Source organism: Scyliorhinus torazame, chromosome 1, assembly GCF_047496885.1.
Source record: "Scyliorhinus torazame isolate Kashiwa2021f chromosome 1, sScyTor2.1, whole genome shotgun sequence".
Classification (NCBI taxonomy): Eukaryota; Metazoa; Chordata; class Chondrichthyes; order Carcharhiniformes; family Scyliorhinidae; genus Scyliorhinus; species Scyliorhinus torazame.
Genome location: NC_092707.1, coordinates 342,465,774 through 342,490,705, shown reverse-complemented (window position 1 = coordinate 342,490,705; position 24,932 = coordinate 342,465,774). Strand labels below are relative to the sequence as shown.

General features: G+C 46.1%; 1 protein-coding gene across 3 annotated transcripts in view; it reads left to right on the top strand.

Annotated features, from left to right (window-relative positions):
* bpnt1 (bisphosphate nucleotidase 1) overlaps positions 1-20,770 on the top strand; it is a 43,415-nt gene extending 22,645 nt beyond the window's left edge. Inside the window, exons 4-8 of one of the 3 annotated variants that reach the window (XM_072509454.1) lie at positions 609-657; positions 2,039-2,130; positions 4,506-4,703; positions 17,894-17,999; positions 20,579-20,770. In XM_072509454.1, coding sequence (XP_072365555.1) covers positions 609-657; positions 2,039-2,130; positions 4,506-4,703; positions 17,894-17,999; positions 20,579-20,727 — 594 coding nt within the window. In that variant the 3' untranslated portion in view covers positions 20,728-20,770. Of the gene's footprint in view, positions 1-608; positions 658-2,038; positions 2,131-4,505; positions 4,704-4,795; positions 5,628-17,893; positions 18,000-20,578 lie in introns of those variants that run through there. The other 2 variants (XM_072509440.1, XM_072509445.1) reach the window with 2 other exon arrangements.
* Positions 20,771-24,932: the final 4,162 nt, after the last annotated feature.

Here is a 24,932-nt window from a genome sequence, read left to right as displayed (position 1 = left end):
TCTTTGTTTAAAATGTACATGTCATGCGATGGTCTGTCTTTGGAGGATACATTTCTCCCAAGAAGTTATCTTCCGCTGTGGGCAGGAGTTCATGTTTCCCTATGAGGTCCATGTAGGATAAAGAGGGTGCACATTTAGTAATGTTGGTAATATCATGCAAATGTGCATTTGAAACATTTAACCTTATTGTTCATGTGTTGGAATAGGCTGAAGCTACGTTTGGTTGTGGGGATATGTGGGTACAAATTAAAGACTGTCGCCTTGCTCTACTCTGACTGAGGAGGACCCTTTGACTGGAATCACCTCCATGAAACCTGGGGGCTGTCTGCTAGTCCTAGCCCTCTCCCTGGAAGTTGGTGTGATCTTTTGCAAAAAAAGTGTGATAGTGTTATGAATGGCTAGTAAGAATGTGAACTTTTTCTGCCTCCAATGCATAATGTGAAAATGAGAATTGGGCAGGTGAGATGTCATGCATCGGCGGAAGTGGTGACAGTGTGAATGTGTTATATATTGTATAATACTGAAAAATATACTAGAAATGATAGCAATGTATAATTCTGTATTCAGAGAATAATTATTTAATAGAATAATCTAAAATACTTTCTCAGATAGTGGTTTGGGTCGATCCTCTTGATGGCACAAAGGAATACACAGAAGGTAAGCTTGTGCTTATTTTAGTATAAGTTAGCAATTTGTTGCACTGGATTCATTTTCAAAATATTTTGAGTGGTGACGTTACCAAATAGGAGAAATGTAGTGCTTCAGGAAGTTATTAGACTGTAATCCTCACAAACTGGATAGATCTAAGTTAATAAGCTCTTGGGTGTTTTGTCCAAGGTGCCATAAATATGCCATCTTGTACCTCTTCTACAGGGTTGAATACAAATACTAAATATTTTCAGTTAAAGGGGCTGAAGAAGTGGTTTCTGAATCTTGTCTTAGATTGGATTTGTTTATTGTCACATGTACAGAGGTACAGTGAAAAGTATTGTTCTGCGTGCAGCTCAGACAGATCATTCTGTACATGAAAAGAAAATTCAATGGGCAAACATAAATACACAATGTAAATACATAGCCACAGGCATTGGGTGTAGGAGTGTAGTACTACTCAGTAAAGAAGATGTGTGAAGAGATCAGATCAGTCCATAAAGAGGGTCGTTTAGGAGTTTGTTAACCATAAGACATAGTAACAGCGGTGAAGAAGCTGTTTTTGAATCTGTTAGTGCGTGTTCTCAGACTTTTCTATCTCCTGCCCGATGGAAGAAGTTGGAAGAGTGTTGGAAGAGCCATAAGGTGGGAGGAGTCTTTGATTATGCTGCCTGCTTTTTCAAGGCAGCGGGAGGTGTAGACCGAGTTAATGGATGGCAGGCGGGTTCGTGTCATGGACTGGGCGGTGTTCATGATTCTGTAGTTTCTTAATCTTGGTCCGAGCAGTAGCTATACCAGGCTGTGATGCAGCCAGATAGGATGCTTTCTATGGCGCATCTGTAAACGTTGGTAAAAGTCAACGTGAGCATGCCGAATTTCGTTATTTTTGCTTTCTTGCATTTAACAAAATAGTTCACGTACATTATCATTATAAATAAGATTTTTTAAACCACCAACTTATTTCTTAAAATATTATTCTTAAGATATTACTAAAGTGGAGATGTCATACATTTTATTTTATCATTAAAAATTCCGAGTACCCAATTCTTTTTTTTCTCCCCAATTAAGGGGCAATTTAGTGTGGCCAATTCACCTACCCTGCACATCTTTTTGGGCTGTGGGGATGAGACCCATGCAGACACTGGGAGAATGACCTGGGGTCGGGATCAAACCCGGGTTCTCGGCGCAGTGAGGCAGCAGCGCTAACCACTGCGCCACCGTGCTGTTCTATGTCATACATTTTAAAGGAAAAAAACAACTATATGTTGTTTCATGCTCAAGGTTACTTTGAGCTGTTATCGAACATGATCAGGTGTTTCTACCTTCCATCAGGCAGCTGGGTTCAGCTCTAATTTTGTGCTTGAGGTAATTTTAATATTTTGACCTGCAGGCCTCCTGGATCATGTCACTGTGCTTATTGGATTTGCTTATGCCGGCAAAGCAATAGCTGGTGTAATCAATCAGCCATATTACAACTATCAGGTATGATTTTTATAAAAATTTTTTTTAAACCTAAACAATTTTTAAACTACAATTGTCCAAAACTCCCGCCCAATAAGTTGCTAACTGTATCCTAGGATTCTCTGGGAAGTTAGGGAGGAGATTGCTGAGCCTTTGGCTTTGATTTTTAAGTCATCTTTGTCTGCAGGAATAGTGCCAGAAGACTAGAGGATAGCAAATTTTGTCCCCTTGTTCAAGAAGGGGAGTAGAGACAACCCCGGTAACTATAGACCAGTGAGCCTTACTTCTGTTGTGGGCAAAGTCTTGGAAAGGTTTATAAGAGATAGGATGTATAATCATCTGGAAAGGAATAATTTGATTAGAGATAGTCAACATGGTTTTGTGAAGGGTAGATCGTGCCTCACAAACCTTATTGAGTTCTTTGAGAAGGTGACTAAACAGGTGGATGAGGGTAAAGCAGTTGATGTGGTGTATATGGATTTCAGTAAAACGTTTGATAAGGTTCCCCACAGTAGGCTATTGCAGAAAATACAGAGGCATGGGATTCAGGGTGATTTAGCAGTTTGGATCAGAAATTGGCGAGCTGGAAGAAGACAAAGGGTGGTGGTTGATGGGAAATGTTCAGACTGGAGTCCAGTTACTAGTGGTGTACCACAAGGATCTGTTTTGGGGCCACTGCTGGTTGTCATTTTTATAAATGACCTGGAGGAGGGCGTAGAAGGATGGGTGAGTAAATTTGCAGATGACACTAAAGTCGGTGGAGTTGTGGACAGTGCGGAAGGATGTTACAAGTTACAGACGGACATAGATAAGCTGCAGTGCTGGGCTGAGAGGTGGCAAATGGAGTTTAATGCAGAAAAGTGTGAGGTGATTCATTTTGGAAGGAATAACAGGAAGACAGAGTACTGGGCTAATGGTAAGATTCTTTGCAGTGTGGATGAGCAGAGAGATCTTGGTGTCCATGTACATAGATCCCTGAAAGTTGCTACCCAGGTTGAGAGGGTTGGGAAGAAGGCGTATGGTGTGTTAGCTTTTATTGGTAGAGGGATTGAGTTTCGGAGCCATGAGGTCATGTTGCACCTGTACAAAACTCTGGTGCGGCCACATTTGGAGTATTGCGTGCAATTCTGGTCGCCACATTATAGGAAGGATGTGGAAGCATTGGAGAGGCTGCAGAGGAGATTTACCAGAATGTTGCCTGGTATGGAGGGAAGATCTTATGAGGAAAGGCTGAGGGACTTGAGGCTGTTTTCGTTCGAGAGAAGAAGGTTAAGAGGTGACTTAATTGAGGCATACAAGATGATCAGCGGATTCGATAGGGTGGACAGTGAGAGCCTTTTTCCTCGGATGGTGATGTCTCGCACGAGGGGACATAGCTTTAAATTGAGGGGAGATAAATATAGGACAGATGTCAGAGGTAGGTTCCTTACTCAGAGAGTAGTAAGGGCGTGGAATGCCCTGCCTGCAACAGTAGTGGACTCGCCAACATTAAGGGCATTCAAATGGTCATTGGATAGACATATGGACGATAAGGGAATGGTGTAGATGGGCTTTTGAGTGGTTTCACAGGTCGGTGCAACATCGAGGGCCGAAGGGCCTGTACTGCGCTGTTATGTTCTATGTATTTATTGAATGCAGTTGGTATTCCTTGCTGTCCTTTTACAACTGGGGTGATACTTTTGGCATAGGCACCATTAATATGTCTACCACCAGCTTTTATCCCTGCCATCTCTTTGAACCTTTTCACTTAAAAATAGCTGTTCATAAATTGTAGAAGTTGCTGAAGGAATTTTGTAACTAATTTTGGAAGGTTGTTGACCTTGAGCATCAACTCTGATTAATCTGCACAGATGCTGCCTGACCTGCTGATTGTTTCAAGTGTTTATTGGCATATCTTCTGAATTTTACATTTGATATTGCTTGCATTTGCAATTATTTGGTCTTGACATCCAGTTTTTTGAGCTCCTCTCACTGAATTTGTTTTCAAAGTAGCATACTAAAAACACAAAACATTCAATGTTCCCAGTCTCTGTTGTGCTACTGAATGGTGGGAAATCGAGAACAAATCGGCCAGAGTTGATTTGAAGCATCTTTTATGTACTGGTGGAAGTGCAGGCACAATGTTTCAAGATGTTGATAGTAAGAAGTGCTGAAACATCACCAAACATTTGGTTAAACCTTTAACAATTTTTCGGCATTAGAAAAAGAATGGTCCTTGTGTGTAACACACATGTAGTGGCTTTCACTTTGGTTTATTTGGCCTGAAGAAATAAAACCAATATGGTCTTTTTGAAGCAATCATTGAGTGAAATGGGTGAAGTTGAATTTCGGAGTGCATGTTATATCCCAGAAAAAGATGTACTAATTTATCACTTTTGAAAATATTTTTCCTGCAGGCTGGGGCTGGCGCTGTACTTGGGCGTACCATTTGGGGGGTCCTGAATCTTGGGGTGTTTGGAATTCAGTTGAAGGAAGCACCAGAGGGGAAACACATCATCACTACAACCCGTTCCCACAGCAGCAAGCTGGTAAATGACTGTATCTGTGCAATGAAAGCTGATGAAGTAATAAGGGTTGGAGGCGCAGGCAACAAGGTACGGGCTGAAGGAACACATTACTTGAATAACCGTGTGGGTATATTTTTGAATTTGTTTAGTTTTTGAATGTTTCTAGACTTTTGTTGCAGAGTTCGAAAATTCTCTGGGTATCACACTTCAGGAGGCATGCCAGTGATTTGAAGAGATTGCAGAGGAGCTTTACTGGAATAATGCCAGATGAAGTGATGCCTCAGATATGCGGAGACAATCGAGCAGAGGTTCCCAACCGGTGTTTTGTGACGCACCGGTTTGAAGCGAAGGCCCCACAAGTGTGCCACAAAAGGAAGTTCAATATGATTACTTGTTAATGTAAATAAACTAAATCTAACCTTCGTTTTTATTTCCGTGGTCGGAATCTCCAAATCCCAATGAACCTCTGGCCTCCCACACGTGCGCCGGCTGGGAATTAGCCGTGCACAAGTGGTTCAGAATTGTTAACATTAGCCACGTGAATGGGTCTAACCGATGTTTTAAAAAATATATATAAGAACTGCGTATGTGTGGCCCTTTCCGATCAGGGCATGCATGGTTCGGATTGCCAACATAAAACATTCCAAACCATGCATGTGTAGCCCTTTACTGGCTGACACATGCACAAGAGAAGATAGAGGTGCTCAAAATCATGAAGAGTTTTTATCGAGTACACAAGGAGAAACTGTTTTGTTGGTAATCACAGGATAAATAAAATAATTGACCAAGAACAACAAGTGTGATGGTCTGTGATTTGTTTGTTTACATTGTGAGTTGTTATAATCTGTAATGCAGTACTTGTAAGGGTGGTGGAAGCAGATTCAATAATAACTTTTGGAAGGGAGCATGAAGGATTTCTCAAAGGGGCAACCTTTGGCTTCCTAATTACTTGCTCTATCTACATGCTAACTTTTTGAGAGTCATACATTAAAGAACCCCAATTCCTCTGTATCTTGGCATTCTCCAGTCTCTTTCTATTTAAATAATATTCTGTTTTTCTATTCTTCGTGCCAAATTGGATAACCTCACATTTTCCCACATTATAAGACCATAAGACATAGGAGCGTAAGTAAGGCCATTCGGCCCATCGAGTCCACTCCACCATTCAATCATGGCTGATTTCAACTCCATTTACCCGCTCTCTCTCCATAGCCCTTAATTCCTCGAGAAATCAAGAATTTATCAACTTCTGTCTGAAAGACACTCAACGTCCCGGCCTCCACCGCCCTCTGTGGCAATGAATTCCACAGACCCACCACTCTCTGGCTGAAGAAATTGCTCCTCATCTCTGTTCTAAAGCGGCTCCCTTTTATTCTAAGGCTGTGCCCCTGGGTCCTCGTCTCCCCTGCTAATGGAAACAACTTCCCTACATCCACCCTATCTAAGCCATTCATTATCTTGTAAGTTTCTATTAGATCTCCCCTCAACCTCCTAAACTCCAATGAATATAATCCCAGGATCCTCAGACGTTCATCGTATGTTAGGCCTACCATTCCTGGGATCATCCGTGTGAATCTCCGCTGGACCCGCTCCAGTGCCAGTATGGCCTTCCTGAGGTGTGGGGCCCAAATTGCTCACAGTATTCTAAATGGGGCCTAACTAATGCTTTATAAAGCTTCAGAAGTACATCCCTGCTTTTATATTCCAAGCCTCTTGAGATGAATGACAACATTGCATTTGCTTTCTTAATTACGGACTCAACCTGCAAGTTTACCTTTAGAGAATCCTGGACTAGGACTCCCAAGTCCCTTTGCACTTCAGCATTATGAATTTTGTCACCATTTAGAAAATAGTCCACGCCTCTATTCTTTTTTCCAAAGTGCAAGACCTCGCACTTGCCCACGTTGAATTTCATCAGCCATTTCTTGGACCACTCTCCTAAACTGTCTAAATCTTTCTGCAGCCTCCCTACCTCCTCCATACTACCTGCCCCTCCACCCATCTTTGTATCATCGGCAAACTCAGCCAGAATGCCCTCAGTCCCGTCATCTAGATCGTTAATATATAAAGAGAACAGCTGTGGCCCGAACCCTGCGGGACACCACTCGTCACCGGTTGCCATTCCGAAAAAGAACCTTTTATCCCAACTCTCTGCCTTCTGCCTGACAGCCAATCGTCAATCAATGTTAGTACCTTGCCTCGAATACCATGGGCCCTTATTTTACTCAGCAGTCTCCCGTGAGGCACCTTATCAAAGGCCTTTTGGAAGTCAAGTTAGATAACATCCATTGGCTCTCCTTGGTCTAACCTATTTGTTATCTCTTCAAAGAACTCTAACAGGTTTGTCAGGCACGACCTCCCCTTACTAAATCCATGCTGACTTGTCCTAATCCGACCCTGCACTTCCAAGAATTTAGAAATCTCATCCTTAACAATGGATTCTAGAATCTTGCCAACAACCGAGGTTAGGCTAATTGGCCTATAATTTTCAATCTTTTTCCTTGTTCCCTTCTTGAATAGGGGGGTTACAACAGCGATTTTCCAATCCTCTGGGACTTTCCCTGACTCCAGTGACTTTTGAAAGATCATAACCAACGCCTCCACTATTTCTTCAGCTATCTCCTTTAGAACTCTAGGATGTAGCCCATCTGGGCCTGGAGATTTATCAATTCTTAGCCTCTTAGTTTCTCCCGCACTTTCTCCTTTGTGATGGCTACCATATTCAACTCGGTCCCCTGACTCTCCGGAATTGTTGGGATATTACTCATGTCTTCTACTGTGAAGACTGACGCAAAGTACTTATTCAGTCCCTCCGCTATTATCATAGAATTTACAGTGCAGAAGGAGGCCATTCGGCCCATCGAGTCTGCACCGGCTATTACTCAGCTTATACTGCCATATGCCAAATAGTTGCCCACTCACTTAGTTATATCAATTTGCAGACTCTTTGTAGCCTCCTCAATGCAATTTCCTGCCTATTCATCCAAGTCATTAATATAGATCCTATATGATTAAGGCCACGTCACTGATCCTTGTGACACTCCACCAGTTACACTTTGCCAAGTTGAAAGTGAGCCATTTATTTTATTTTTTTTATTAAATATTTTATTGAAAATTTTTGGTCAACCAACACAGTACATTGTGCATCCTTTACACAATATTATAACAACACAAATAACAATGACCTATTTTATAAACAAAAAAAAATGAATAAATAATAAATAACAAAAATGAAAACTAGCCCTATTTGGCAACTGCCTTGTCACAAGTAACACTCTCCAAAAATATAATTTAACAGTCCAATATATAATTATCTGTAGCAACGACCTATACATACTATACAGTATATATTAACAACCCTGAGAGTCCTTCTGGTTCCTCCCCCCCCCCCCCCCCCCCCCTGATCCTGGGCTGCTGCTGCTGCCTTTCTCCCATTCCGTCTATCTTTCTGCGAGGTATTCGACGAACGGTTGCCACCGCCTGGTGAACCCTTGAGCCGACCCCCTTAGGACGAACTTAATCCGCTCTAGCTTTATAAACCCCGCCATGTCATTTATCCAGGTCTCCACCCCCGGGGGCTTGGCTTCTTTCCACATTAGCAATATCCTGCGCTGGGCTACTAGGGACGCAAAGGCCAAAACATCGGCCTCTCTCGCCTCCTGCACTCCCGGCTCTTGTGCAACCCCAAATATAGCCAACCCCCAGCTTGGTTCGACCCGGACTCCTACTACTTTTGAAAGCACCTTTGTCACCCCCATCCAAAACCCCTGTAGTGCCGGGCATGACCAAAACATATGGCTATGATTCGCTGGGCTTCTCGAGCACCTCGCACACCTATCCTCCACCCCCAAAAATTTACTGAGCCGTGCTCCAGTCATATGTGCCCTGTGTAATACCTTAAACTGAATCAGGCTTAGCCTGGCACACGAGGACGACGAGTTTACCCTGCTTTGGGCATCTGCCCACAGCCCCTCCTCGATCTCCTCCCCCAGCTCTTCTTCCCATTTCCCTTTTAGTTCATCTACCATAGTCTCCCCTTCGTCCCTCATTTCCCTATATATATCTGACACCTTACCATCCCCCACCCATGTCTTTGAGATCACTCTGTCCTGCACCTCTTGTGTCGGGAGCTGTGGGAATTCCCTCACCTGTTGCCTCGCAAAAGCCCTCAGTTGCATATACCTGAATGCATTCCCTTGGGGCAACCCATATTTCTCGGTCAGCGCTCCCAGACTCGCGAACTTCCCATCCACAAACAGATCTTTCAGTTGCGTTATTCCTGCTCTTTGCCACATTCCATATCCCCCATCCATTCCCCCCGGGGCAAACCTATGGTTGTTTCTTATCGGGGACCCCCCCAAGGCTCCAGTCTTTCCCCTATGCCGTCTCCACTGTCCCCAAATCTTCAGTGTAGCCACCACCACCGGGCTTGTGGTGTAGTTCCTCGGTGAGAACGGCAATGGGGCTGTCACCATAGCCTGTAGGCTAGTCCCCCTACAGGACGCCCTCTCTAATCTCTTCCACGCCGCTCCCTCCTCCTCTCCCATCCACTTACTCACCATTGAAATATTAGCGGCCCAATAATACTCACTTAGGCTCGGTAGTGCCAGCCCCCCCCTATCCCTGCTACGCTGTAAGAATCCCTTCCTCACTCTCGGGGTCTTCCCGGCCCACACAAAACCCATGATGCTCTTTTCAATCCTTTTAAAAAAAGCCTTCGTGATCACCACCGGGAGGCACTGAAACACAAAGAGGAATCTCGGGAGGACCACCATCTTAACCGCCTGCACCCTCCCTGCCATTGACAGGGATACCATATCCCATCTCTTGAAATCCTCCTCCATCTGTTCCACCAACCGCGTTAAATTTAACCTATGCAATGTGCCCCAATTCTTAGCTATCTGGATCCCCAGGTAACGAAAGTCCCTTGTTACCTTCCTCAACGGTAGGTCCTCTATTTCTCTACTCTGCTCCCCTGGATGCACCACAAACAACTCACTTTTCCCCATGTTCAATTTATACCCTGAAAAATCCCCAAACTCCCCAAGTATCCGCATTATTTCTGGCATCCCCTCCGCCGGGTCCGCCACGTATAGTAGCAAATCGTCCGCATACAAAGATACCCGGTGCTCTTCTCCTCCCCTAAGTACTCCCCTCCACTTCTTGGAACCCCTCAATGCTATCGCCAGGGGCTCAATCGCCAGTGCAAACAATAATGGGGACAGAGGGCATCCCTGCCTTGTCCCTCTATGGAGCCGAAAATATGCAGATCCCCGTCCATTCGTGACCACGCTCGCTACTGGGGCCCTATACTTCAGCTGCACCCATCTAACATACCCCTCTCCAAAACCAAATCTCCTCAACACCGCCCACAAATAATCCCACTCCACTCTATCAAATGCTTTCTCGACATCCATCGCCACTACTATCTCCGTTTCTCCCTCTGGTGGGGCCATCATCATTACCCCTAACAACCTCCATATATTCGTGTTCAGCTGTCTCCCCTTCACAAACCCAGTTTGGTCCTCGTGGACCACCCCCGGGACACATTCCTCTATTCTCATTGCCATTACCTTGGCCAGGACCTTGGCATCTACATTTAGGAGGGAAATAGGTCTATAGGACCCGCATTGTAGCGGGTCCTTTTCCTTCTTTAAGAGAAGCGATATCATTGCTTCAGACATAGTCGGGGGCAGTTGTCCCCTTTCCTTTGCCTCATTAAAGGTCCTCGTCAGTACCGGGGCGAGCAAGTCCACATATTTTCTATAGAATTCGACTGGGAATCCATCCGGTCCCGGGGCCTTTCCCGCCTGCATGCTCCTAATTCCTTTCACCACTTCTTCTACCTCGATCTGTGCTCCCAGTCCCACCCTTTCCTGCTCTTCCACCTTGGGAAATTCCAGCCGATCCAAGAAGCCCATCATTCTCTCCCTCCCATCCGGGGATTGAGCTTCATATAGTTTTTTATAAAATGTCTTGAACACTCCATTCACTCTCTCCGCTCCCCGCTCCATCTCTCCTTCCTCATCCCTCACTCTCCCTATTTCCCTCGCTGCTCCCCTTTTCCTCAATTGGTGTGCCAGCAACCTGCTCGCCTTCTCCCCATATTCGTACTGTACACCCTGTGCCTTCCTCCATTGTGCCTCTGCAGTGCCTGTAGTCAGCAAGTCAAATTCTACATGTAGCCTTTGCCTTTCCCTGTACAGTCCCTCCTCCGGTGCTTCCGCATATTGTCTGTCCACCCTCAAAAGGTTTGCAGCAACCGCTCCCGTTCCTTACTCTCCTGCTTCCCTTTATGTGCCCTTATTGATATCAGCTCCCCTCTAACCACCGCCTTCAACGCCTCCCAGACCACTCCCACCTGGACCTCCCCATTATCATTGAGTTCCAAGTACTTTTCAATGCACCCCCTCACCCTTAGACACACCCCCTCATCTGCCATTAGTCCCATGTCCATTCTCCAGGGTGGGTGCCCTCCTGTTTCCTCCCCTATCTCCAAGTCCACCCAGTGTGGAGCGTGATCCGAAATGGCTATAGCCGTATACTCCGTTCCCCTCACCTTCGGGATCAATGCCCTACCCAGCACAAAAAAGTCTATTCGCGAGTAGACTTTATGGACATAGGAGAAAAACGAGAACTCCTTACTCCTAGGTCTGCTAAATCTCCACGGGTCTACACCTCCCATCTGCTCCATAAAATCTTTAAGTACCTTGGCTGCTGCCGGCCTCCTTCCAGTCCTGGACTTCGACCTATCCAGCCCTGGTTCCAACACCGTATTAAAATCTCCCCCCATTATCAGCTTTCCCATCTCTAGGTCCGGAATGCGTCCTAGCATCCGCCTCATAAAATTGGCATCATCCCAGTTCGGGGCATATACGTTTACCAAATCCACCGTCTCCCCCTGTAGTTTGCCACTCACCATCACGTATCTGCCCCCGTTATCCGCCACTATAGTCTTTGCCTCGAACATTACCCGCTTCCCCACTAATATAGCCACCCCCCTGTTTTTTGCATCTAGCCCCGAATGGAACACCTGCCCCACCCATCCTTTGCGTAGCCTAACCTGATCTATCAGTTTCAGGTGCGTTTCCTGTAACATAACCACATCTGCCTTAAGTTTCTTAAGGTGTGCGAGTACCCGTGCCCTCTTTATCGGCCCGTTCAGCCCTCTCACGTTCCACGTGGTCAGCCGAGTTGGGGGGCTTCCTACCCCCCCCCCCCCCCCCCTTGTCGATTAGCCATCACCTTTTTCCAGCTCCTCACCCGGTTCCCACGCAGCTGTATCTCCCCCAGGCGGTGCCCCCCCGCCCATCCTCTCCCATACCAGCTCCCCCCTCTCCCCAGCAGCAGCAACCCAGTAATTCCCCCCTCCCACCACCCCCCGCTAGATCCCCCGCTAGCGTAATTACTCCCCCCATGTTGCTCCCAGAAGTCAGCAAACTCTGGCTGACCTCGGCTTCCCCCCGTGACCTCGGCTCGCACCGTGCGACGCCCCCTCCTTCCTGCTTCTCTATTCCCGCCATGATTATCATAGCGCGGGAACCAAGCCCGCGCTTCTCCCTTGGCCCCGCCCCCAATGGCCAACGCCCCATCTCCTCCACCTCCCCTCCTCCCCCCATCACCACCTGTGGGAGAGAGAAAAGTTACCACATCGCAGGATTAGTACATAAAACCCCTCTTTGCCCCCCACCACTTTGTTCGAACGTTCTTTTTAATAACCCGCTCATTCCAGTTTTTCTTCCACAATAAAAGTCCACGCTTCATCCGCCGTCTCAAAGTAGTGGTGCCTCCCTCGATATGTGACCCACAGTCTTGCCGGTTGCAGCATTCCAAATTTTATCTTCTTTTTATGAAGCACCGCCTTGGCCCGATTAAAGCTCGCCCTCCTTCTCGCCACCTCCGCACTCCAGTCTTGATAAACGCGGATCACCGCGTTCTCCCATTTACTGCTCCGAGTTTTCTTCGCCCATCTAAGGACCATTTCTCTATCCTTAAAACGGAGGAATCTCACCACTATGGCTCTGGGAATTTCTCCTGCTCTCGGTCCTCGCGCCATCACTCGGTATGCTCCCTCCACCTCCAACGGACCCGCCCAGGCCTCCGCTCCCATTAACGAGTGCAGCATCGTGCTCACATATGCCCCGACGTCCGCTCCCTCCACACCTTCAGGAAGACCAAGAATCCTCAGGTTGTTCCTCCTTGCGTTGTTTTCCAGTGCCTCCAACCTTTCCACACATCGTTTCTGATGTGCCTCCTGCGTCTCCGTCTTCACCACCAGGCCCTGTATATCGTCCTCATTCTCGGCTGCCTTTGCCTTCACGACCCGAAGCTCCTGCTCCTGGGTCTTTTGTTCCTCCTTTAGCCCTTCGATCGCCTGTAGTATCGGGGCCAACAGCTCTTTCTTCATTTCCTTTTTGATCTCTTCCACACAGCATTTCAAGAACTCTTGTTGTTCAGGGCCCCATGTTAAACTGCCACCTTCCGACGCCATCTTGGTTTTTGCTTGCCTTCCTTGCCGCTGTTCTAAAGGATCCACTGCAATCTGGCCACTCTCTCCTCCTTTTTCCATCCGTATCCAGGGGGGATTCCCTTCTGGTTTACCGCACAGTGTTTTTAGCCGTCAAAATTGCCGTTGGGGCTCCTATCAAGAGCCCAAAAGTCCGTTTCACAGGGAGCTGCCGAAACGTGCGACTCAGCTGGTCATCGCCGCACCCGGAAACAAAGTGAGCCATTTATATCGACATTCTGTTTCCTGTTAGTTGGCCAATCTTCCATCCATGCTAATATATCATCCCAACACTAAGCTCTTTAACGTGGGGTCTTATCAGATGCCTATTGGAAATCCAAATCCACTGCATTGGTGGTTCTTTTTTGCTTGTTGCATCCTCACAAGATCGCTAATAAATTTGTTAAACATTGATTATCCTTTCACAAAACCATGTTGACTCTGCCTGATTTTATTGTGATTTTCTAAACTTCCTACTACTGATTCCTTAATAGATTCGAGCATTTTCCCACCCCCACATGTTAGGTTGACTGGCCTGTTGTTTCTTGCTTTCTGCCTCCATCCTTTTTTAAACAGAGAAGTTACATTAGCAGTTGTCAGGAACCCTGGAACCTTTACAAAATCCAAGGACATTTGGAAGATTACCGCCAATGCATCTACTATTTCTCCAGCCACTTGAGACCTTGGGTCGCAAGCCATCAGACCTCGGGGACTTGTTATCCTTCAGTCCCAATAGTTTTCCTAATGTTTTTTCCCTACTTATTGTTTTGTTCCTCTTTTCCTTTTGCCTCTTGATTTTCTGCTATTCTTCGGATTTATTTTGTCTTCTATTATGAATACTTATTCTAAATCTCTGCCATTTCCTGGTTTCCGATTATTAATTTACCAGGTTTCTCCTCGTTCCTCCTCTTTACTATTAATTTTCTCCTCTTTAGGGGGGCACAGTGGTTTACAATGCTGGGCACCAAGGACCCAGGTTCAATCCTGGCTGGGGTCACTGTTGTATGGAGTTTGCACATTCTACGTGGGTCTCACCCCAACAACCCAAAGATGTGCAGAATAGGTGGATTCGCCACACTAAATTGCCCCTTAATTGAGAAAATAAAGAATTGGGCACTTTAAAATTATAAACAAAAAAAATTCTCCTCTTTATAGATTAAAAATAGAAGCAGCTGAGTGCACTCCCATCTAGCTGGTGCAGAGATGTTGGAAATGTATGGTATGGTCAACTATGTTAAAGGCTACAAATGGGGAAAGAAGGTGAGGCAGAGTAGATTATCTTTGTCACAGTCACTTAGGATATCGTTAGTGATTTTGAGAGCTGTTCTTATGGTAGCGGAAACCAGATGTAAGGGATTAAAACATGGATTCAGCCCCATTCAAGCCTCAATTTTTTTGATTCTTTAATTTAATTTTTTATAAATAGGTAAAATAATGGTGCATTCTCTCACTCTGAACTCTCTTCAATCTCTGATCAACCACAGTAACCTTTTCCAGTCACTCCTCTTGCATTGTTCAATTCAACAGAACTACATTTGCTTGTTTCCAATTTGCTGATTTGAACGTGTTGAGAGTATATCTCTCCCTCTTCGGCATTCTTGCTTTGGCAGATCTATTTGTGTCTCCTTCTTCTTTCCTTCAGCTGACTTTTAGCAACATTGTCCACAGTCGTGGGATTACCTTCCTCTTGCATATTGATAACACAACTGCTAAATCCCCAATCTTTCAACACTATTAGTCTCACTAAAAGATTTGTTTCTTGGGGGTCGGTTTGCAGGATTGAAGGAGTTGGGAGCGAAGTATGGGCTGGAGCAGGGGGAAGTATTTAGATGCATGCAGGTTCGAGACTTTGCCAGAAAGGAGATACAGAGCTTCCCAGTAGAGCCAGCTTCCACATTGCTGGAGGAGGTGCTGACAACAGGGGGACTGGAGAAGGGGGTAGTATCGGCGGTTTACGGGGCTATTTTAGAGGAGGAGAAGACGCCGCTGGAAGAGATCAAGGTAAAGTGGGAGGAAGAGTTGGGAGACGGTATGGAGGAGGAGTTCTGGTGTGAGGTGCTCCGGAGAGTGAACACCTCCACCTCGTGTGCGAGCTTGGGGCTGATACAGCTGAAGGTGGTGCATAGAGCACACCTTACAAGGCCAAGGATGAGCCGGCTCTTTGAGGGGGTAGAGGATGTATGTGAACGTTGGGGGAGTGGGGGGGAGGCGCAAACCACGTTCATATGTTTCGGTCCTGTCCAAAGATGGAGGATTACTGGAAGGAGTTTTTAGGGTAATCTCTAAAGTGGTGCACGTGAAACTGGACCCGGGCCCGAGGGAGGCCATATTCTGGGTGACGGACCAGCCGGGTTTGGAAACGGGCGCAGAGGCAGATGTTGTAACCTTTGCCTCGTTGATCGGCCGAAGGCGGATCCTGTTAGGGTGGAGATCAACCTCTCCACCCTGTGCTCTTGTGTGGCGGGGGACCTGCTGGAATTCTTGAAAAGGTCAAATTTGTACTGAGGGGAAGGATGGAGGGGTTCTACAATTCATGGGCGTTATTCATTATGCACTTTCGAGAATTGGATTACATGGAACATTAGTGGGGGGGTGGGAAGAAGAGCTGGGAGGGTTGGGAGGAGAGGGACTGTATGTGTTAATGGTGACTATGGATGATTTGTTTTTGTCATTTGTTTATGTTAACATGTGGGCTAATGTTTGGGGTTTGGAGGAAGGATGGGATCGTTGTTATTGATATGGGGATTGACATTACATTTGTTACTAATTATTGTTTATTACTGGGTGTAAATTTGGGAGAAAATATGAAAAAGGAGGAGAATAAAAATATTTTAAAAATAAAAACACTTAGTCTGATTTCCCAGCAACTTGGAAAGACTGATGGCATAATTTTTTTATTTTTTATTCATTCATGGGACGTGGGTGTCGCTGGCTGAGCCAGCATTTATTACCCATCCTGAGTTGCCCTTGAGGGGGCAGTTAAGAGTCAACCACATTGCTGTGGTTCTGGAGTCACATGTAGGCCAGATGGGGTAAGGATGGCAGATTTCTTTCCCTAAAGGACATTAGTGAAACAATGGTTTCATGGTCATCATTGAATTTTAATTCCAGATTTGTATTGAATTCAAATTTCACCATCTGCAGTGGCGGGATTGTGGTTTACTAGTCCAGTGACAACCACTATGCCACCGGCTCCAGTTAAATATTGGGAAAACTGAAGCCAATGTTTCTGATCCCTGCTCCAGATTCCATTCTTTAACACACTGGGTGGGATTCTCCGGGCGTGTCCACCCGGCAACCGGAAAATCCTGCCTGAGGTCAATGGACTTCTCTATTATCTGCATCTCGCTCACTGATTTCATCACTCTTCCTGGCAACATTCCAAGATTAAACCAATTGGTTTGCAACTGTGGGGTCACATTTGATCCTAAGTTGAATTTTCACCCTCAGTGGTTAGCATTATTGCTTCACAACTCCAGGGTCCGAGGTTCGATTCCTGGTTTGGGTCACTGTGGAGTCTGCACGTTCTCCCTGTGTCTGCATGGGTTTCCTCCCACTAGGGCAGCACACGGTTGCATTGTGGATAGCACAATTGCTTCACAGCTCCAGGGTCCCAGGTTCGATTCCGGCTTGGGTCACTGTCTGTGCGGAGTCTGCACATCCTCCCCGTGTGTGCGTGGGTTTCCTCCGGATTCCTCCCACAGTCCAAAGATGTGCAGGTTAGGTGGATTGGCCATGATAAATTGCCCTTCGTATCCAAAATTGCCCTTCGTGTTGGGTGGGGTTACTGGGTTATGGGGATAGGGTGGGGGTGTTGACCTTGGGTAGGGTTCTCTTTCCAAGAGCCGGTGCACTCAATGGGCTGAATGGCCTCCTTCTGCACTGTAAATTCTATGATATGATAGTCCTGAAAGATGTGCTGTTAGGTGAATTGGACATTCTGAATTCTCCCTGTGTACCCGAACAGGCGCTGGAATGTGGCGACTATGGACTTTTCACAGTAACTTCGTTGCAGTGTTAATATAAGCCTACTTGTGACAATAAAGATTATTAAAATTATTTAACAGAAAAACAATCATGCCATCTCTAAGATGGGCCTATTTTCATCACTGCCTCGGTTCATCTGCTGCTGGAACTCGTGCATTTCTTTGTTACCTCTAGATTTGACTATTCCAATGTCCTCCTGGCTGGCCTCCCATATTCAACCCTCCTTGAAGTTGAGGTCATCTAAAACTCTGCTGCCTGTGTCTTAACTCATGCAAGACCCATTGCCCTATCATCTCTGTGCTTGCTGACCTACATTGGTTCCTGATCAACCAATGACTTGATCTTAAAATTCTCATCCTTATTTTCAAATGCTTCCATGTCCTTAACCCTCCCTACCCCTGAAATCTCTGCTGATGCCACAACCCTCCTTCCCCCTAGATATGTGTGCTCCTTTAATTTGGCCCCCTGTGTATATTCCCAGAAATATTTATTGCATCATTGTTGGCCATGCCTTTGGTTGCCTAGGCCACAAGCACTGGAATTCTCTCTTTATACCTTGCTTTCCTCCTTTAAGATGATACTTAAAACTACCTCCTTGATCAAACTTTTAGTCACCTGACCTAATATCCTCGTATGTGGCTTGGTGTCATACTTCAATAATGCGCCTGCGTAGCACCTTGGGACATTTAATTATGTTAAAGGTGATTTCTAAATAGAAGTTGTTTATTGTGCACTTTCCAAAGTCCGTTAACTGCTCTTTAATTGTCTTTTTTTCCCCCTATAGGTCATACAACTTATTGAGGGGAAGGCCTCGGCTTATGTGTTTGCGAGTCCTGGTTGTAAGAAATGGGATACTTGTGCTCCTGAGGCTATCCTTCATGCTGTTTCAGGTAGCTAGTTCATGCATATTACTAAATCTGATTCAGCTTTAAAATAAATTCCATAAACTAATGATGGAAGAAAATATAATCTGTAGTGTGGACCTGCCCAGTTTGATCATTTGATTATCAAGCCTATCAAAGATTAATTTATCTGGGAGCCAAATTTACCTCCATTTTGAGATTAACTACCAGTTTTCAACTGACTGATCGAGATGGGTCCACCCAACTAGGGGATGGCATGACATTTTTCAGCGATTCACAGACATTTATAGAACAGAAGGAGGTCATTTGGTCCATTATGTCCACACCGGTCAACAAAGATCTGACTACATTAATCCTATCTTCTAGAGCTTGGCCCATAGTCCAGGAGGTTTTGGCGGTGCAAGTGAAAATCTAAATACTTCTGAAACATTACGAGAGTTTCTGACTCAACCATCCTTTCAGACAGTGAGTTCCAGACTCCCACCACCCTTAACTCCCCACTTACATTAAATCTATGTCCCCTCCGAGATCGACCTGTTTGCAGCCTTTGACTCAGTTGACCACACCATCACCCTCTAATGCCTCTCCATGTCGTCCAGCTGGATAGTACTGCTTCCACGTGGTCCCATTATTATTTATCTAATCATAGCCAAACATTCACTAGCAATTGGTTCTCTCAGTGACCTCGGCGTGAGCTCTGGAATTCCTCACTAAAGTTCTCTGTACTCGCCTCCTTTTGTACGCTCCAAAAAACTCTCTGAACAGGTTTTTGGTTATTGACCGAAATATTATCTCATGTGGATTAATGTCATATTTTGTTTTATAATGCTCCTATGAAGCACCTTGAGATGTTTCATTGTGTAAAGGGCGTCATATACATATACATTTTGCTGCTACTTCGTCTTCTTCTTGAACAGCGCTAGACTGACTCCCTAATGGACTCTGGAGGGGTCGACTCAAATGGGAGCTCATATTCATCCCATTTGGAAGAAAAATAACCCTATAAACCCTTGCCCTTACAGATGGTTCCCTTGCTCATAGACAATGGTGAGATTATTCTTTAGCATAAACTGCATGGGTGATTTAAACACATTTGGGGTTTGCACTTTGTTGCAAATGTGTGCCTAAATTTTGTGGCTTTGGATAATGGGCTGTGACCCCAATTGAAGATTGTATGCATTCTACCAACTACTTCTATGCATTGCTCATTAATATTTTAAGGAATGATCCTTTGAGCTTTGCTGCTACAATTTTATGTGGCACAAAAGCTCATTAAATTTTTTTTTTAATGATGCTCAAATGATACAAACATTGTACAACACCAAATTATACTTCTAAACCTACTTTTGTCAAACAGTTCAATCTTGAACTTTTACTCTTTTGATTAGATTACAGTTCCCAAGGAATAAAATTGGGTGAACGTTTGCTTATTTAAAATCAGATTTTCATGTAAAATTTATTGAGACTTTAGATCTATGTATGAATATCTGATCATAAAAGGTGCAGGCTTTTGAATGGGGAGAATGTCACTTAGAAATCTCATTTGTATTTGTTCACCCATGTGTCACGCATATAAAAAGTTGGAATAGTGTTCTGAATGTAGTTGCTTATAGTCAAACCTGTAATCAGACCAGCTTTTTAGCAAAATCTTCACCCACAGACAATGATCTCAACAAACCATAGTTTATTGAGTGGAATGAATTCATGGATGAGCTGATAGGCAGTTTGCAGAAAATGTCAGCCGTAGCACATTCACCTTTTGAGTCAGAATGTTGTAAATTCAAGTCCCAACTGCAGAAATGTTTGAGGGCAAAACCCCATACTCTGGAACGGTACTGAGGGAGTGCTGTGCTATTAGTGGTGTCCTGTTCATCATAGTGGACGTAATAGATCCTGAGGCACTATTTTGAAGGAAAGCAAGGCAGTTATTCCTAGTGTTTTGATCTAAATGTATTCCTCAATCAACATTGCAAGATGGCCATTGCTGTTAATTACTTCCTGTGCGCAAATTGGCTGCCACATTTCCTACATCGCAACAGTGACTGCATTTCAATTGGCTGTAAAAGCACTGTGGGATATCCTGAGGTTGTGAATGGTGCTGTATGAATGTAAGGGTTTTTTTTACAATTGTCCTGCCTTGATTCTTTTAATTTGTGCAGATTCATGACTTTTATATTTAGAAAGCTGAAATGAATCTCGTTACTTTGTACAGCCACTTTTCTTGTACAGTTCACTTGTGACATGACTCTGCAGGGAGGTGCTGTGAGATTTCCAGCAGAAGTCTTGCACAACTTTGTGTGATAATGCATGGAACATAAGCTCATTGTGATGTCAACTAATATTAACATTTTTGCAGGGGGTTCTTAGAGACTTTCAAAAAGTAAATTTTCTCCACATTTTCAGAACATTTAAAATGCAATGGCCAGCTTGTAGGCCAATATACATAGCCTGGCTGTTAGAAACTTTTTTCCAGTCATATAGTGTCAACGAGGTACTGCCTGGGTAAACCAATTCAGATATGTAGAGCATAAATCACCCAAAGATAATAAATAAGAGTTGTCTTGTTTGACTAGTTTTTTATTGTAGTTATTTTTTTTAACTTTTAGGTAAATTAACAGATATTCATGGGAATCCTTTCCAGTATCATAAAGATGTGAAGCATATGAACTCAGCCGGAGTCCTTGCAACTTTGAAGAACTTTGACTATTATGCAAGCCGTGTTCCTGATTCTGTTAAAACCGCCCTAGTTCCCTGAACAGTAATAAAATGCTGCCTTAGTAAACTCGCGAGTGACCAAAGTGTCCGAGTGTTCTTGATTTAATTTTATTTACTTATTCAAATGTATTTTTCAGGATATTAGTTTGTTGGTACAGCTCACCTTTTACTTTGCAAAACAGGTACTGCTCTGCTATCTGTCTATTTGTGATAGTGCAGAATTCAGTAGAGATTACATCTCGCAGGGGGGGTGGGGGGGGGGGTGGGGGGGGTGGGGGGGTGGGGGGGGGGTGGGGGGGTGAGGGTGGGGGGGTGGTGGGGTGGGGGGGGGTGGGGGGGGTGGTGGGGGGGGGGTGGGTGGGTGGGGGGGGTGGGTGGGTGGTGGGGGGGGTGGGTGGGTGGTGGGGGGGGGGGTGTGGGGGGGGGTGGGGGGGTGGGGGTGGGGGGTGGGGGGGGGGGCCGCAGTAAAGGAAAACCAAGATGGAAAGCTGGATGAAAAGGAGAAGGTAAAATGAATCAATGGAAGATGTAATATAAATTGATAGAAATAAAGATGGGGTGAATGTAGAGAAAAGTCCACTGTCTGAAGTTTCTGAATTCAATGTTTCAATGAAAATCAAAAAAACTCAAGACGTAAGAATCATTCCTGAACAATGCAACATGAGAAAAATGCTGGCCTAGCCAGCGACACCCATGTGCCATGAATGAAAAATAAACATGTAGTTATCGTGAAAAGTGTTATTCATTAACCAACGCACTTTGAGGAAATAGACTCGGAACGACCTTGTTTAGATTGATAAGTATTCTAACATGAGTTTGACAAATTATCCCTGCTGCAAATTCAGACTGGTGAGTTTTTTTGTTTCGGCATTCTTCATAGAATCATGTCAGAGTGAGAGTTTGCAAAATAGGATAACAATGACGGGTCAATTGACATGCATTGACACAGTACAACCAGCTACTTGGGAAGGTGCAGTGAAGCCTGAGTCTCATTTGATTACAGTGAATCGGCCTCCGTTTTCGGTCACTGTGGCCAGACCATGAAGCTTGTGAGGCTCCAGAACAGTTCAGTATGTTGAAAAGACTAAATTGCTGAGTGAATGAATTGGGGGTGGGGGTGGGAAAGGGGTTGATGACAATATGTGTGGGAGGTGGAGGTAAGGGGAGCTTTACTGATTCTTCAGTCACAAGGGAACATAGAGAGTTTACAAAGTACCTTAATAGTGATCTATAATGCTTCCCGGTGCGGCAATGACCAGCTGAGTCGCACGTTTCGGCACCTCTCGCTGGAACGGACTTTTGGGCTCTTAATAGGAGCCCCAACGGCAATTTAAACGGCCAAAAACACTGCGGTAAACCAGAAGGGAATCCCCCGGACACGCATGGAAAAGGGAGAGGATAGCGGCCGGATTACGGAGGATCCTCTGGAGCAGCAGCAAGGAAGGGAAGCTCAAAGCAAGATGGCGTCGGAAGGTGGCCGTTTGTTATGGGGCCCGGAGCAACAAGAGTTCCTGCGGCGCTGTGTAGAAGAACTGAAGAAGGAGTTGAAGAAGGAGCTGTTGGCCCCGATATTACAGGCGATTGAAGGGCTAAAGGAGGAGCAGAGGACCCAGGAGCTGGAGCTTCGGGTCGTGAAGGCAAAGACTGCTGAAAACGAAGATGAAATACAGTGCCTGGTGGTGAAGGCAGAAATGCATGAGGCACAGCACAAAAGGTGTGTGGCGAGGTTGGAAGCACTGGATAATAATTCGAGGAGGAAGAATTTAAGAGTCCTGGGTCTTCCCGAAGGCGTAGAAGGGGCGGACGTCGGGACATATGTGAGCATGATGCTTCACTCTCTAATGGGATCGGAGGCCCCGACGGGCCCTTTGGAGGTGGAGGGAGCCTATTGAGTTCTGGCGCGAAGACCAAAGGCTGGAGAAATACCTCTAGCTATAGTGGTGAGGTTTCTCCGCTACAATGACAGAGAGACGGTCCTCAGATGGGCGAAGAAAACTCGGAGCTGTAGGTGGGAGAACGCGGTGATCCGCGTATACCAGGATTGGAGTGCGGAGGTGGCGAGAAGGAGGGCAAGTTTCAATCGGGCTAAGGTGCTTCACAAAAAGAAGGTTCAATTTGGAATGTTGCAACCGGCAAGACTGTGGGTCACACACCAAGGGAAGCACCACTACTATGAGACGGCAGAAGAGGCGTGGACATTCATTGTGGACGAGAAGCTGGAATAGTCTGGCGAGAGAAAGAGCTTCTGGGACAAAGTGGTGGGATGATTATGTGGGGCGAGGAAGGAGAAAGGGGGGGGGGGATGATTTTTCAATTTGTTAATTCTGTGACCCTGTAACTTCCCCCCCCCCCGAGGACAAGGGGGGAAGCCGAGGTCAGCCAGAGTTCGCTGACTTCTGGGAGCAACATGGGGGGGGTGCAACTACTCTAGAGGGGGACCTAGCGGGGGGGGGGGGGGGTGGTTAACTGGGTTGCTGCTGCTAAGGAGAAGGGGGAGCTGTTATGCTATGGGGTGGTCGAGGCGGGGGGGGGGGGGTGGGGGCACCGTCGGTGGGATATACAAGTACGTGGGAACCGGGTGAGGAGCTGGGTTAAAAAAGGGGATGGCTAGTCGACAAGGGGGGCGGGTAAAGAGCCCCTCAACCCGGTTGATCACGTGGAACGTGAGAGGGCTGAACGGGCCGATTAAAAGGGCACGGGTACTCGCACACCTAAAGAAATTAAAGGCAGATGTGGTTATGTTGCAGGAGACGCACCTTAAACTGATCGACCAGGTCAGACTACGTAAAGGATGGGTGGGGCAGGTGTTTCATTCGGGTTTAGATGCGAAGAATAGGGGGGTGGCTATCTTAGTGGGGAAACGGGTACTGTTTGAGGCAAAGACCATAGTGGGGGTAGATATGTGATGGTGAGTGGCAGATTGCAAGGGGAGGCGGTGGTTCTGGTGAACGTATACGCCCCAAACTGGGATGATGCAAATTTTATGAGGCGTATGCTGGGACGTATCCCGGACCTGGAGGCGGGAAAGTTGGTAATGGGGGGAGACTTCAATGCGGTGCTTGATCCAGGGCTGGACCGGTCGAGGTCCAGGACCGGGAGGAGGCCGGCAGCGGCCAGGGTGCTCAAGGACTTCATGGAGAAGATGGGAGGAGTAGACCCCTGGAGATTTATTAGGCCTAGGAGTAAGGCGTTCTCATTTTTCTCCCATCTTCACAAAGTATACTCACGGATAGACTTTTTTGTCTTGGGAAGGGCACTGATTCCGAAGGTGACAGGGACGGAGTATACGGCCATAGCAATTTTGGACCACGCTCCACATTGGGTAGACCTGGAGGTAGGAGAGGAAAAAGAACAGCACCCACTCTGGAGAATGGATATGGGCTTATTGGCGGATGAGGGGGTATGTTTAAGGGTGAGGGAATGTATCGAAAGGTACTTGGAGCTCAATGACAACGGAGAGGTTCAGGTGGGAGTGGTCTGTGAGGCGTTGAAAGCGGTGGTCAGAGGGGAACTGATATCCATAAGGACACATAAAGGGAAGCAAGAGGGTAAAGAAAGGGAGCGATTGTTGAAAGAACTTCTGAGGGTGGACAGGCAATATGCAGAGGCACCGGAGGAGGGACTGTACAGGGAAAGACAAAGGTTACATGCGGAATTTGACCTGCTGACCACTGGTAAGGCAGAGGCACAGTGGAGGAGGGCACAGGGTGTACAGTATGAGTATGGAGAGAAGGTGAGTCGGCTACTGGCCCACCAATTGAGAAAGAGGGGAGCAGCGAGGGAGATGGGTGGGGTGAGAGATGAGGAGGGAGAGATGGAACGGGGAGCGGAGAGAGTGAACGGGGTGTTCAAGGCATTCTATGAGAGGTTATATAAGGCTCAGCCCCCGGAAGGGAAGGAGGGAATGATGTGTTTCCTGGATCAGCTGGAATTCCCGAAGGTGGAGGAGCAGGAGAGGGCGGGACTGGGAGCACAGATTGAGATGGAGGAGGTGGTAAAAGGGATTGGGAGCATGCAGGCGGGGAAGGCCCCGGGGCCGGATGGATTCCCGGTGGAATTTTATAGGAAATATATGGACCTACTGGCCCCGCTTTTGACGAGAACCTTTAATGAGGCCAGGGAAAGGGGGAAGTTGCCCCCGACTATGTCGGAGGCGACGATATCGCTCCTTTTGAAGAAGGAAAAAGACCCGCTGCAGTGTGGGTCCTACAGGCCCATTTCCCTTTTAAACGTCGATGCTAAGCT